Source organism: Nerophis ophidion, linkage group LG16, assembly GCF_033978795.1.
Source record: "Nerophis ophidion isolate RoL-2023_Sa linkage group LG16, RoL_Noph_v1.0, whole genome shotgun sequence".
In the NCBI taxonomy this organism is placed as follows: domain Eukaryota; kingdom Metazoa; phylum Chordata; class Actinopteri; order Syngnathiformes; family Syngnathidae; genus Nerophis; species Nerophis ophidion.
Window position 1 is genome coordinate 14,350,880 of NC_084626.1, and position 13,146 is coordinate 14,364,025.

The window sequence follows — 13,146 nt, forward strand, 5'->3', positions numbered from 1 at the left end:
AAAAACTGTGTAAATTTATTTTCATGTAGTAGCACCGGTTTTCACCTATAGTGAAGACATGCACCTGGGGATAGGTTGATTGACAGCACTAAATGGGCCCTACTGTGTGAATGTGAGTGTGAATGCTGTCTGTCTATCTGTGTTGGTGTCTGTGTCTGTGATGAGGTGGCGACTTGTCCAGGGTGTACGCCGCCTACCGCCATAATGCAGCTGAGATAGGCTCCAGGGACCCCCAATGACCCCAAAAGGGACAAGCGGTAGGAAAAAGCTAAGCGTACAACACTGATATGTAGCACACACACAGGCCCCCGGATACATTTTTACTGACCAATGTGGCCGCAGAGTCAAAATCATTTCCCATGCCTGTTGTACAAACCCCGTTTCCATAAGTTGGGAAATTGTGTTGGATGTAAATATAAACAGAATAAAATGATTTGCAAATCATATTCAACCCATATTCTGTTGAATATGCTACAAAGACAACATATTTGATGTTCAAACTGATAAACATTTTATTTTTTGCAAATAATAATTAACTTTAGTATTTGATGCCAGCAACACGTGACAAAGAAGTTGGGAAAGGTGGCAATAAATAATGAGAACGTTGAGGAATGCTCATTGAACACATATTTGGAACATCGCACAGGTGTGCAGGCTAATTGGGAACAGGTGGGTGCCATGATTGGGTATAAAACCAGCTTCCCAAAAGATGCTCAGTCTTTCACAAGAAAGGATGGGGCGAGGTACACCCCTTTGTCCACAATTGCGTGAGCAAATAGTCAAACAGTTTAAGAACAACGTTTCTCAAAGTGCAATTGCAAGAAATTTAGGGATTTCAACATCTACGGTCCATAATATCAACGAAATGTTCAGAGAATCTGGAGAAATCACTCCACGGAAGCGGCATGGTGTGAAACCAACATTGAATGACCGTGACCGTCGATCCCTCAGACGGCACTGTATCAAAAACCAACATCACATCTCTAAAGGATATCACCACATGGGCTCAGGAACACTTCAGAAAACCACTGTCACTAAATACAGTTGGTCGCTACATCTGTTAGTGCAAGTTAAAGCTCTACTATGCAAAGCGAAAGCCATTTATCAACAACATCCAGAAACGCCACCCACTTCTCTGGGCCCAAGATCTTCTGAGATGGACTGATGCAAAGTGGAAAAGTGTTCTGTGGCCTGACGAGTCCACATTTCAAATTGATTTTGGAAATATTCGACATCGTGTCATCCGGACCAAAGGGGAAGTGAACCGTTCAGACTGTTATCGACGCAAAGTTTAAAAGCCAGCATCTGTGATGGTATGGAGGTGCCTTAGTGCCCAAGGCATGGGTAACTTACTCATCTGTGAAGGCACCATTAATGCTGAAAGGTACATACAGGTTTTGGAACAACATATTTTGCAATCTAGGCGCCGTCTTTTTCATGGACGCCCCTGCTTATTTCAGCTAGACAATACCAAACCACATTCAGCACGTGTTACAATAGCGTGGCTTTGTAAAAAAAGAATGCGGGTACTTTCCTGGCCTGTCTGCAGTCCAGACCTGTCTCTCATAGAAAATGTGTGGCGCATTATGAAGCGTAAAATACGAAAGAGGAGACCCCAGACTGTTGAACGACTGAAGCTCTACATAAAAAAAGAATGGGAAAGAATTCCATTTTCAAAGCTTCAACAATTAGTTTCCTCACTTCCCAAACGTTTATTGAGTGTTGTTAAAAGAAAAGGGGATGTAACACAGTGGTGAACATGCCCTTTCCCAACTACTTTGGAACGTGTTTCAGCCATGATTTTCTAAGTTAATTATTATTTGCAAAAAAATAATAAAGTTTATGAGTTTTAACATCAAATATCTTGTCTTTGTGGTGCATTCAATTGAATATGGGTTGAAAAGGATTCGCAAATCATTGTATTCCGGTTACATTTACATTTAACACAATTCCCCAACTCATTTGTAAAAGCATGGTAGCTAACTTTGACTTAGACTTCCTGTTATTGTCATTCAAATTTGAACTTTACAGTAGGGCTTGGCGATGTGGCCTCGGTATTTTTAAGCCATGGCACGATACACGATACAGTATATATCTCGCTATTTTGCCTTAGCCTTGAATCAACACTTGATGCATATAATCACAGCAGTGTGATGATTCTATTTGTCTACATTAAAAAATTTTTGTTCATACTGCATTAATATATGCTCATTTTAATGCAGAGAGGGAAACCACAATTAAGTCAATTGACCAAAACTGTATTTATTAAACAGTTATTAAGCAGTGCCACAAACATTCATGTCATTTCAAAACAGAAAGTGCAAGATTGTCAGAGACATCTTAAAACAAGCTAGTAGTGCACTTTTGTGCATGATGTCACTAAAATTACATATCAAAACAACACTAAATTAAAGTGCACTTTTTGTACAGAACACCACTACAATAGTTTAAAACAAATAAAGTGCACTTTTGTGCATGATGTCACACAAGATATTTCACTAAATGTCAAATAAAAGTTAGCTGCATAAAAGGAAATCAAATAGTGTATGTATTTTGCTATGTTGTAGGTTCCTGCAGATGTTATCTACTTCTGTTGCTGACTATTTTTTTTTCATATGGTGTTGATGTGGAAATGGTTGCTTCGGCATTTTGTGGGTATGGCACTGAATGAAGATGTTTACATGCGGAGTTTCAAGCACTTTTTATTCTCTAGCAGGTGACTTTCAAATGATGCTGCAAATTAGCAGAGGTGGGTAGTAACGCGCTACATTTACTCCGTTACATCTACTTGAGTATCTTTTGGGATAAATTGTACTTCTAAGAGTAGTTTTAATGCAACATACTTTTACCTGAGTATATTTATAGAGAAGAAACACCACTTTTACTTCGCTCCATTTATCTACATTCAGCTCGCTACTCGCTACTGAATTTTATCGATATGTTAATGCACGCTTTGTTTGTTTTGTCAGACAGACCTTCAAAGTAGGATCTATCGCATGGCTGCGTTTCACCAATCAAATGAAGACAATGGTGACGTTTGACTCCGTTTCACCAATCAAATGCAGTCACTGGTGACGTTTGACTCCGTTTCACCAATCAAACAGAGCCAGGTGGTCACATGATTAACTGCACACTTTTTTTTTAAATGAACCTTTATTCATAAATTTTAATCTTTACAAACAATTGAAAATAATAATCAAAGTAAGTACAAAAACAGTACAAACAGTATAAAAACCGTGCAAAACACCGCCAGAGGTTTGTAAATTCAAAGTAGGTAAAATAGAATGCAAAATATATATATATAAAGTAAAAAAGTGCAAAGCCATAGGCTCACTCAATCTCAGTAAATAATTTAAATTATGAACACAGCATCATCGTTTTCACAGCTGTTTGGTTGTTAGAGGTAGAGTGTTTTAATGTAGAGTTCTAAATCTTATTTAAAGGCACAAAAACAGGTCAGGTATTGAGAAACTTAGATTTATGAATATAAAACTTAACCGATAGTATAATGAGCTTTCAAAGGTAAAATTAATTTTAAATTTTTTTTCAGTACAGTGTAAAACCAAATATATATAATTTAATATATATTATTGTTTTAGTTTCTTAATAGATCAGAATCAGAATCAGAATCAGACATACTTTAGATATTCCTGGCTCTGAATTTGTTCATTGCTATTTTTATGTTTTTGTGCATTACTTGTTGCCGTCATCATTAAACAAACAGGTTACTCATCAGTTACTCAGTACTTAAGTAGTTTTTCACAACATACTTTTTACTTTTACTCAAGTAAATTTTTGGGTGACTACTTCTTACTTTTACTTGAGTAATAAACCTCTAATGTAACAGTACTCTTACTTGAGTACAATTTCTGGCTACCTTACCCACGTCTGCAATTTAGCAGTTCTGCTACTTTTTGTAGCAAGGCTTTTGCTGCATACTTGTTCGACATCTTACCGCTTGAAGCCAAAACACCGCCAGACGATTGACCCCCTGCTGTTTTTCTTCGGAATTAATTATTCTTTCATTTGTTACCAGATTTGCACCTTCTCTCTCTCGTATTAACACTCGCACCACTCCGCTAACATCACAGCTAATGTTACCCATGCTGCTACCTCCCTGCTCAGCGAGGGCGTATGACGTGAAAGTATGTGACCTATGTAAGAAGGTGCGCTTGTTTTACGTCTCTGTGAGAAGGAGAGACAAGAAAGAGTGGGAAAAGCCTGTAGTGTGATGCCCACAGCTAAAAGCAACTGCGTGAGAACGTATACTCGAATATCTCGATACAGTCATTTTCTATATCGCACAGAAACAAACACGCGATATATTGAGTATATCGCCCAGCCCTACTTTACAGTACAGATAAGAACAAAATTTTGTTGCATTGGATTGTAGTAGTAAAAGAGCAACAAGATGCAGATATAAACCAATAGATTACTCTACAGATAAATATACAGTTGTGGTCAAAAGTTTACGCACACTTTTAAAGAACATAATGTCATGGCTGTCTTGACTTTACAATCATTTGTACAACTCTTATTTTTTTGTGATAAAGTGATTGGAGCACATAGTTGTATGTCACAAAAAACATTCATGAAGTTTGATTCTTTTATGAATTTATAATGGGTCTACTGAAAATGTAACCAAATCTGCTGAGTCAAAAGTATACATACAGCAATATTAATATTTGCTTACATGTCCCTTGGCAAGTTTAACTGCAAAAAGGCACTTTTGGTAGCCATCCACAAGCTTCTGGCAAGTTTATGGTTGAATTGTTGACCACTCCTCTTGACAAAATTGGTGCAGATCAGCTAAATTTGTTGGTTTTTCCGACATTGACTTGTTTCTTCAGCATTATCCAAACATTGAAGTCAGGACTTTGGGAAGGCCATTCTAAAACCTTAAACAGCTCAATTTTTGTTTCATCTGACCACATAACTTCTCTCCAGAAGGTCTTATCTTTGTCCATGTGATGTTAAATTAAAACAATAATTGAGCTGTTTGGCCACAATACCCAGCAATATGTTTCGAGAAAAAAAGGTGAGGCCTTTAATCCCATGAACACCATGCCTACCATCAAGCATGGTGGTGGTAGTATTATGCTCTGGGCCTGTTTTGCTGCTAATGGAACTGGTGCTTTACAGAAAGTAAATGGGACAATGAAAAAAAGGAGGACTACCTCCAAATTCTTCAGGACAACCTAAAATCATCAGCCCGGAGGTTGGGTCTTGGGCGCAGTTGGGTGTTCCAACAAGATAATGACCCCAAACACGCGTTAAAAGTGGTAAAGGAATGGCTAAGTCAGGCTATAATTAAGGTATTAGAATTGCCTTCCCAAAGTCCTGACTTAAACTTGTGGACAATGCTGAAGAAACAAGTCCTTGTCAGAAAACCAACAAATTTAGCTGAACTGCACCAATTTTGTCAAGAGGAGTGGTCAAAAAATCCAACCAGAAACTTGTGGATGGCTGCCAAAAGCGCCTTATTGCGGTGAAACTTGCCAAGGGACATGTAAGCAAATACTAACATTGCTGTATGTTCTTCATGCAGCGAAGATGTTAAAGGTGTTCAATAAACACATTACGTGCATGTACACCATGAATGGCTATTAAAAATTAATGATTTTGATCAGCATCCTGTGATTAATCTAATTAGAAAATGTAATTGTTTGCCAGGACTAATTTTAAAATCATACCTTATGTTGTTTTATGTGTGTGTGTTTTTTGTTTTGGTTTTTGGGGGGTTTTTTTGGAGCTAGGTAGGGTCAGAGGCCATATTCTGTCTATTAGAAAGGAGGTTTTATGGGAAAGAGAAAAAAATGTTTAAGCAAATTTTCTTTTAAAAGAGGCTCAAAAAGATTTTTGTCACATTCAGTGTCCATAAACATACTCCCGGAACATTTATTACTGTTGGGACATTATTAAAAAGTCATGTTTGCATAAAATAGAATAGAATAGAATAGAATGTACTTTATTGATCCCTGGGGCAAATTCAGCACCACAGTTCACTCGCAATAGACAATAATAATAATAAATCATATAATAATAATAATAATGGATTAGATTTATATCGCGCTTTTCTATTGTTAGATACTCATAGCGCTCACAGAGAAGTGGGAACCCATTATTCATTCACACCTGGTGGTGGTAAGCTACAGCTGCCCTGGGGTAGACTGACGGAAGCATGGCTGCCAGTTTTCGCCTACGGCCCCTCCGACCACCACCAATCCTTCATTCATCATTCATTCACCGGTGTGAGCGGCACCGGGGGCAAGGGTGAAGTGTCCTGCCCAAGGACACAACGGCAGCGTTTTGGATGTCAATAGGTGGGAAGCGAACCTGCAACTCTCAGGTTTCTGGCACAGCCGCTCTATCCACTACGCCATGTCGCCCCAAATATATACATATATATATATATATATATATATATATATATATGTATATATATATATATATATATATATATATATATATATATATATATATATATATATCATATATTATATATGTAATGTATAATATATGAATAATATAAATATATTCAACATATATTCTACATTTAAGTGCAGTCAAGAAGAACATGTGCATTATACAGTCTGATGGCTGTCGGCATGACGGACCTCCTGTGTCGTTCCGTGTTGCATTTTGGGAGTCTGAGCCTTCCACTGAACGTGCTCATTCTCTCCGCAGGGGACATTTTACCACTGTTTAATTTTTGGTGTGGTCCCATCCTTGTTATTTAACACATGCTGTGATTTCCTGTCACTCCTGTGTATCTTTATTTGCCTTTGCCAAAGTTACTTTGCATACAATCTAGTCAATCTAGTGCAAAAGGACTAAAGTTGTGGTAAAGGGTGTGCAGTAAAAGTCAAGTGGTATTCTTGTTTACAAGAGCAAGGCGCTTTAGTGTGACATGTTCACACTAAAAAAATGTTTTTTCCATCATTGCCGACATATTGTTTGTTCATTCAATGCTTGCAGGCAGTAACAAAGCCCCCCCTGTCTACACTTATGTTGAGGACCCTGAAATTTGAGCTGCGGTCCGCCGTCATCAATTATAGTATTCACATGTCCTGTGTGAGCAGCACCTGGCTGGGTCAGGCACACAGGTTTCTCAGGTTCGACCATCATAGCTGCTAAAGCGCACGTGTTTGTTATGGGAGATCATTCTCTTGCAGAAAACTGTTGTTTAGCATTTATTTTTTTTTAAAGCAATCAAAGACTTCTTGTTCTCAAATTACAACAGCTTTTATTCTGGGAGTTTTTCTTTTGCTTTGGATTTATTACCTCTCCAATAACACAGACACTGTTTTATTTGTATTTATTTTTAATGTACCACTATTTTTTTATCACTTCTCATACGATACAGGTATTGCAGCCTGGACTACTGGCCGATACTGTTATCAATCCCATACAATGTCAGCATGAGTAAGACATACTTTTTACTTAATTTGTAGTGTGGAATGCAAGAAAAAGGTTTGATCAGTGGACTATTTAGTTACAGGCATGTAAAAAGTCTTCAGAAAAGTGGAAATCATCCATCCATCCATTTTCTACCGCTTGTCCCGTTCAGGGTCTCCGGGGGTCGCTGGAGCCTATCTCAGCTGCATTCGGACAAGTCGCCACCTCATCACAGGGCCAACACAAATAGACAGACAACATTCACACTCACATTCACACACTAGGGACAATTTAGTGTTGCCAATCAACCTATCCCCAGGTGCATGTCTTTGGAGGTGGGAGGAAGCCGGAGTACCCGGAGGGAACCCCCGCAGTCACGGGGAGAACATGCAAACTCCACACAGAAAGATCCCGAGCCCGGATTGAACGCAGGACCACTCAGGATCTTCGTATTGTGAGGTACATGCACTAACCCCTGTACCACCTAGCTGCCGTGGAAATCTTTGATTGTAAACATTAATTTTCAGGTCATTTTTTTCATGAAACATCCAAAAAAAAAATTAAAAAAAATTCCAAACTGAATTTGTTGAACGCTCGCCTCAGCTGCAGGTTGACGATAGGGAGCACCCGAAACAAACTCGCTCGTTAGCATAGTTACCATCATCTAGCTAGCTTAACATGTTGTCACATGCATTTGCTCTCCGAGTCACAACGTTGACAGCTGTCTACTTTGCCGCGAATCCTATTTTGATGATTACACTCCGAACACTGTTCTAGAGCAGTGGTCCCCAACCACCGGGCCGCAGAATAATTTTTTATTCATTTTTATTTGAAAAAATAAAAATATTTTATTTTTTTATTTATTTATTTATTTTTTTAGTAAATCAACATAAAACACACAATATACATTTACAATTAGTGCACCAACCACAAAAACCTCCCTTTTTCATGACAAAGAAGTAAAACAGAAAAAACAAAAACAAAAATGATTCCCCCCAAACAAACAATTTTGTTGTGATGTCCTGTTGGATGCATTAAACAAAGTAACAAGGTTTTCCAAAATAAATCAATTTAAGTTATGGAAGAAAATGCCAACATGGCACTGCCATATTTATTATTGAAGTCACAAAGTGCATGATATTATTTTAACATGCCTCAAAACAGCAGCTTGGAATTTGGGACAAGCTCTCCCTGAGAGAGCATGAGGAGGTTGAGATGGGCCGGGTTGGGGGGGCAGGGTTGAGATGTGGGGGTAGAGGTAGTGGGGGGGGGGGGGGGGGGGTGTGTTATATTGTAGCGTATTTGTTCTGTTGTGTTTATGTTGTGTTACGGCGCGGATGTTCTCCCAAAGTGTTTTTGTCATTCTTGTTTGGTGTGGGTTCACTGTGTGGCGCATATTTGTAACAGTGTTAAAGTTGTTTATACGGCCACCCTCAGTGTGACCTGTCTGGCTGTTGACCAACTATGCCTAGCATTCACTTGTGTGTGTGAAAAGCTGTAGATATTATGTGATTGGGCCGGCGCGCAAAGGCACTGCCTTTGAGGTTTATTGGCGCTCTGTACTTCTCCCTACGTTCGTGTACCACTTCGTGCAGCGGCGTTTTTAAAAAAGTCATATATTTCACTTTCTGAAACCGATACCGATAATTTCCGATATTACATTTTAAAGCGTTTATCGGACGATAATATCGGCAGTCCAATATTATCGGACATCTCTAAGAATTGTACTTATCAGCTGTTTGATTTGTAATGCGCATATTTGTTGGTTAGTTTGAATAAATGGTCACAATGAGTGAATTATTGGAGTTCAACGAGATACAATGAAAAAAAAAAGTATTTGTCTGATACATATAGAAGTATATGCAAGTAATAAGAAACTATAATTATTTGATACTTGTTTATATTGACAAATATGCTGTTTTAGACTGCAATATTGTTCAATTCAGGACACTTAGCGTGTGTGCTATTGTGTGCTTAGCTGTTGTGTAGCTGCTAACTCCCAGTAGCCTATATTTACCTTTTGTAAATGACTTGACTAAAATAGAAGAAAAGACCAACCTTGAGTGCTTATTGAAGGACATTTGGATGTTAACTGGCTGTCCGCTGCAAGACTGTTTATATCGCAGTGCTCATAAGGGATGTTTTAGATGCAAGCTGATATCATGTGATGCTGTTTTTTGTTTGGTATCAGACCAATGTCCAATATCAATATTGTATTTGGCCTTTTTAGTTTTTCTTTCATATCTTCTCACATCATTTCTTACGCACTTTTGCAACATTTCCAACTCTATAACGTCCCAAAGCGTATCCATTACAAAATGAGTGCAGTCTGAAACATCCTTGGATATATTTGTAACTTTGTATTTATGGGTTGAACTTGTGCACGCCAGCAATGAGAAACAACAATCTTTTGTCTGAACTAAGATTCATTTTGCGCAGCTACTGTAATTATTATGACGATGGTTGGAATGAGGAGGTGACGACGGGGCCGTGTTTCACACCTCCTAAATTATGTAGCTTTTTGTTGAATTATTCACTTCTTCTCACAATACTAACCTTCAAACAAAGGGCAGAAGTGCCTCCAGCAGGTAATGCATCCCTGAGATGTATACTGGCCCATGGCTGTCTCCAGCAGGAACATGGGGATGCCACAAGCCAGGAGAAAGAGAACGTATGGAACCAAAAAGGCCCCTGGGAAGATCAGAAAAGAAGTGTGTCAAACATTTTCTTGTGTGGGTTTTGGTAACTTCCCCTGACATTGTGACCCCGCTTTGTGGCTGGGTCAACTTCCTTATCAGTTAAATCTATATTATGACTAAACTGTGCATGGTCAATGCACGGCAGGAAACAGGAAATGAGACAGCATGGGTAGAATGAGTGGCTTTCTCTTGTGGGATTCGAGCTCACCTCCCCCATTTTTGTAGCACAAGTAGGGGAACCGCCAGAGGTTTCCCAGGCCCACCAGGGTCCCTGCAACGGCCAGAAGGAACTCCAACTTGTTCGCCCACTTGCCGCGATCCAAGAGCTGAGTTTTCTTGGTCAGGCTGCCGCCTTGGACCTGTGCTTCGCGGCTGTTTCCTTTCAGGAATTCCCTTTGGCATTTTGAAAAGAAGATTAATTACAAATGGAGTGCAAACTCACGGCAAGCGTCTGTCTCCGTGTGCTTCACATACGGACTGACAAATATTTATCACTCAGTTTACTGCTATTTGGCACCGCCCGGAGTCTTTGTTAATTTATTGGTAGTACTTGAACCGGCAAACGGCCAGTTTTCACCTGCTACAAGTGTTTCCCGAGTTGAAGCACTTGTTTTATAGAAGACAACACTCCCCCAGAATAAAGAAGTCATACATGTATCCAGCAGCATGGTGGATAAGCGAGAAAGCCTCGGTACTTACCCCTCCATCACTGAGCCCCCTCCCTCGAGAGTTGCTTACAGCAACAACAAAGTGATCAGTATTCCTCTCGGCTGGATGCACCACAGGATCTCTGTTCAAACAAAAAGTCATGAGCGGAGCCAGAGCGCGAATCGGGTTGCCCTCTCTGAGACGCGCAGCTCTCCACACCATGCGGCCGCACTTGAAAAAGTGTTTGGCTCTGACAAAGGTTCAAGGTAGACACCACTTCCCTGCTGTATTTTTCCACTGAGCAGCTCCACAGTCACTGAGATTAGCACAGTTGCTAACAACTAAACCAAATCAGCTGAGCCGTCTCTTGTTATTTCACTGGCTGTAAACAGGCTGCGTTTATCTGCCAACTGGGAATTTGTCTAGTTGAGCCGTAAATTGTGCCAAAAAAAACAAAAAAACACACAATGACAATAGCCTTTTCTCTATGCAAACATCATCCCCGGGTGAATAGCAGATCTTTATCATCATTTAATGTGTCATGCTGCCCTTTTTCACACAGGGTGTTTAACCAAGTGACATGCATCACCATATATATGACTTTTTCAAATCATATTTACTTTTAATTAATAATGAACTATATTATCTTAAAAAGATCACAGTGTTCAGATTTCTTTTATAGCCTACTATTTACTTCCTCTTTTCAGCTTTTATGGTCCACTACGTTTTTTTCCCCCTGAAACCATGGCGCTTTATCACTCTGCTTATCTAGTTATAAAACGCAGTTAGATGCTCGTATTTAGGTTATTACAGTCGTATATATACGTCCCTTACCTAAAAGTTTACTTTGAGTCACTACTATACCATGTATATTACCATGAATTGATTTATGTGGACCCCGACTTAAACAAGTTGAAAAACTTATTGGGGTGTTACCATTTAGTGGTCAATTGTACGGAATATGTACTGAACTGTGCAATCCACTAATAAAAGTTTCAATCAATCAATCAATCAATTAATGAATAAGAAAAAAAACATATGCATCCAAATTCGCACATCTCATACAGTATAAATTTGTCGTTGTTATAACCAAAATAAATTAAAAAAAATATGTTTTAAAAACTAATTACAAAAGTTGCGTTTACTTAAATATTCATACAATACAATACAATGTTTTTCATGCATTCAATAATTTGTGGCGACTCGCAACAAAACAATTTGGTATAAAAAAAATTCCAAGATTTGGCATTCCAGGCGGTAAATGTGTTGCCATCCACTGGAAACCATGTTTGACAAAATATTGATTGCATTAATCGTTTAAAAATGTGTGCTTTGAGCAACAGGTTTCAGTGTTGTGTGACAATATGCCTTTAAGTAGGAATTATGTACAAACCCCGTTTACATATGAGTTGGGAAATTGTGTTAGATGTAAATATAAACGGAATACAATGATTTGCAAATCATATTCAACCCATATTCAGTTGAATATGCTACAAAGACAACATATTTGATGTTCAAACTGATAAACATTTTTTTTTTGCAAATAGTCATTAACTTTAGAATTTGATGCCAGCAACACGTGACAAAGAAGTTGGGAAAGGTGGCAATAAATACTGATTAAGTTGAGGAATGCTCATCAAACACTTATTTGGAACATCCCACAGGTGTGCAGGCTAATTGGGAACAGGTGGGTGCCATGATTGGATATAAAATCAGCTTCCATGAAATGCTCAGTAATTCACAAACAAGGATGGGGCGAGGGTCACCACTTTGTAAGCAAATTGTCAAATAGTTTTAGAACAACATTCTCACCAAGCTATTGCAAGGAATTTAGGGATTTTACCATTTACCGTCCATAAAATCCTCAAAAGGTTCAGAAAATCTGGAGAAATCACTGCACGTAAGCAACGATATTACGGACCTTTGATCCCTCAGGCGGTACTGCATCAAAAACCGACATCAGTGCGTAAAGGATACCACCACATGGATTCAGGAACACTTCATAAAACCACTGTCAGTAACTATAGTTTGTCGCTACATCTGTAAGTGCAAGTTAAAACTCTACTATGCAAAGCAAAACCCATTTATCAACAACACCCAGAAACGCCACCGGCTTTGCTGGGCCAGAGCTCATCTAAGATGGACTGATGCAAAGTGGAAAAGTGTTCTGTGGTCTGACAAGTCCACATTTCAAATTATATTTGAAAACTGTGGACTTGGTGTCCGCCGGAACAAAGAGGAAAATAACCATCCGGATTGTTATACGTGCAAAGTTCAAAAGGCAGCATCTGTGATGGTATTGGGGTGTATTTGGGCCCAAGACATGGGTAACTTACACATCTGTGAAAGCACCATTAATGCTGAATGGTCCATACAGGTTTTGGAGCAACATATGTTGTCG

At 38.9% G+C, this 13,146-nt stretch overlaps 1 protein-coding gene across 5 annotated transcripts in view; it reads right to left on the reverse strand.

Moving 5' to 3' along the window:
* LOC133534988 (sodium- and chloride-dependent GABA transporter 2-like) overlaps positions 1-13,146 on the reverse strand; it is a 118,856-nt gene that overhangs the window by 97,084 nt on the left and 8,626 nt on the right. For 3 of the 5 annotated variants that reach the window (XM_061874364.1, XM_061874366.1, XM_061874368.1), the window contains 2 exons: positions 10,306-10,490; positions 9,955-10,089 (listed from right to left, as the gene is read on the reverse strand). In XM_061874364.1, coding sequence (XP_061730348.1) covers positions 9,955-10,089; positions 10,306-10,490 — 320 coding nt within the window. Of the gene's footprint in view, positions 1-9,954; positions 10,090-10,305; positions 10,491-10,796; positions 11,198-13,146 lie in introns of those variants that run through there. The other 2 variants (XM_061874367.1, XM_061874369.1) reach the window with 2 other exon arrangements.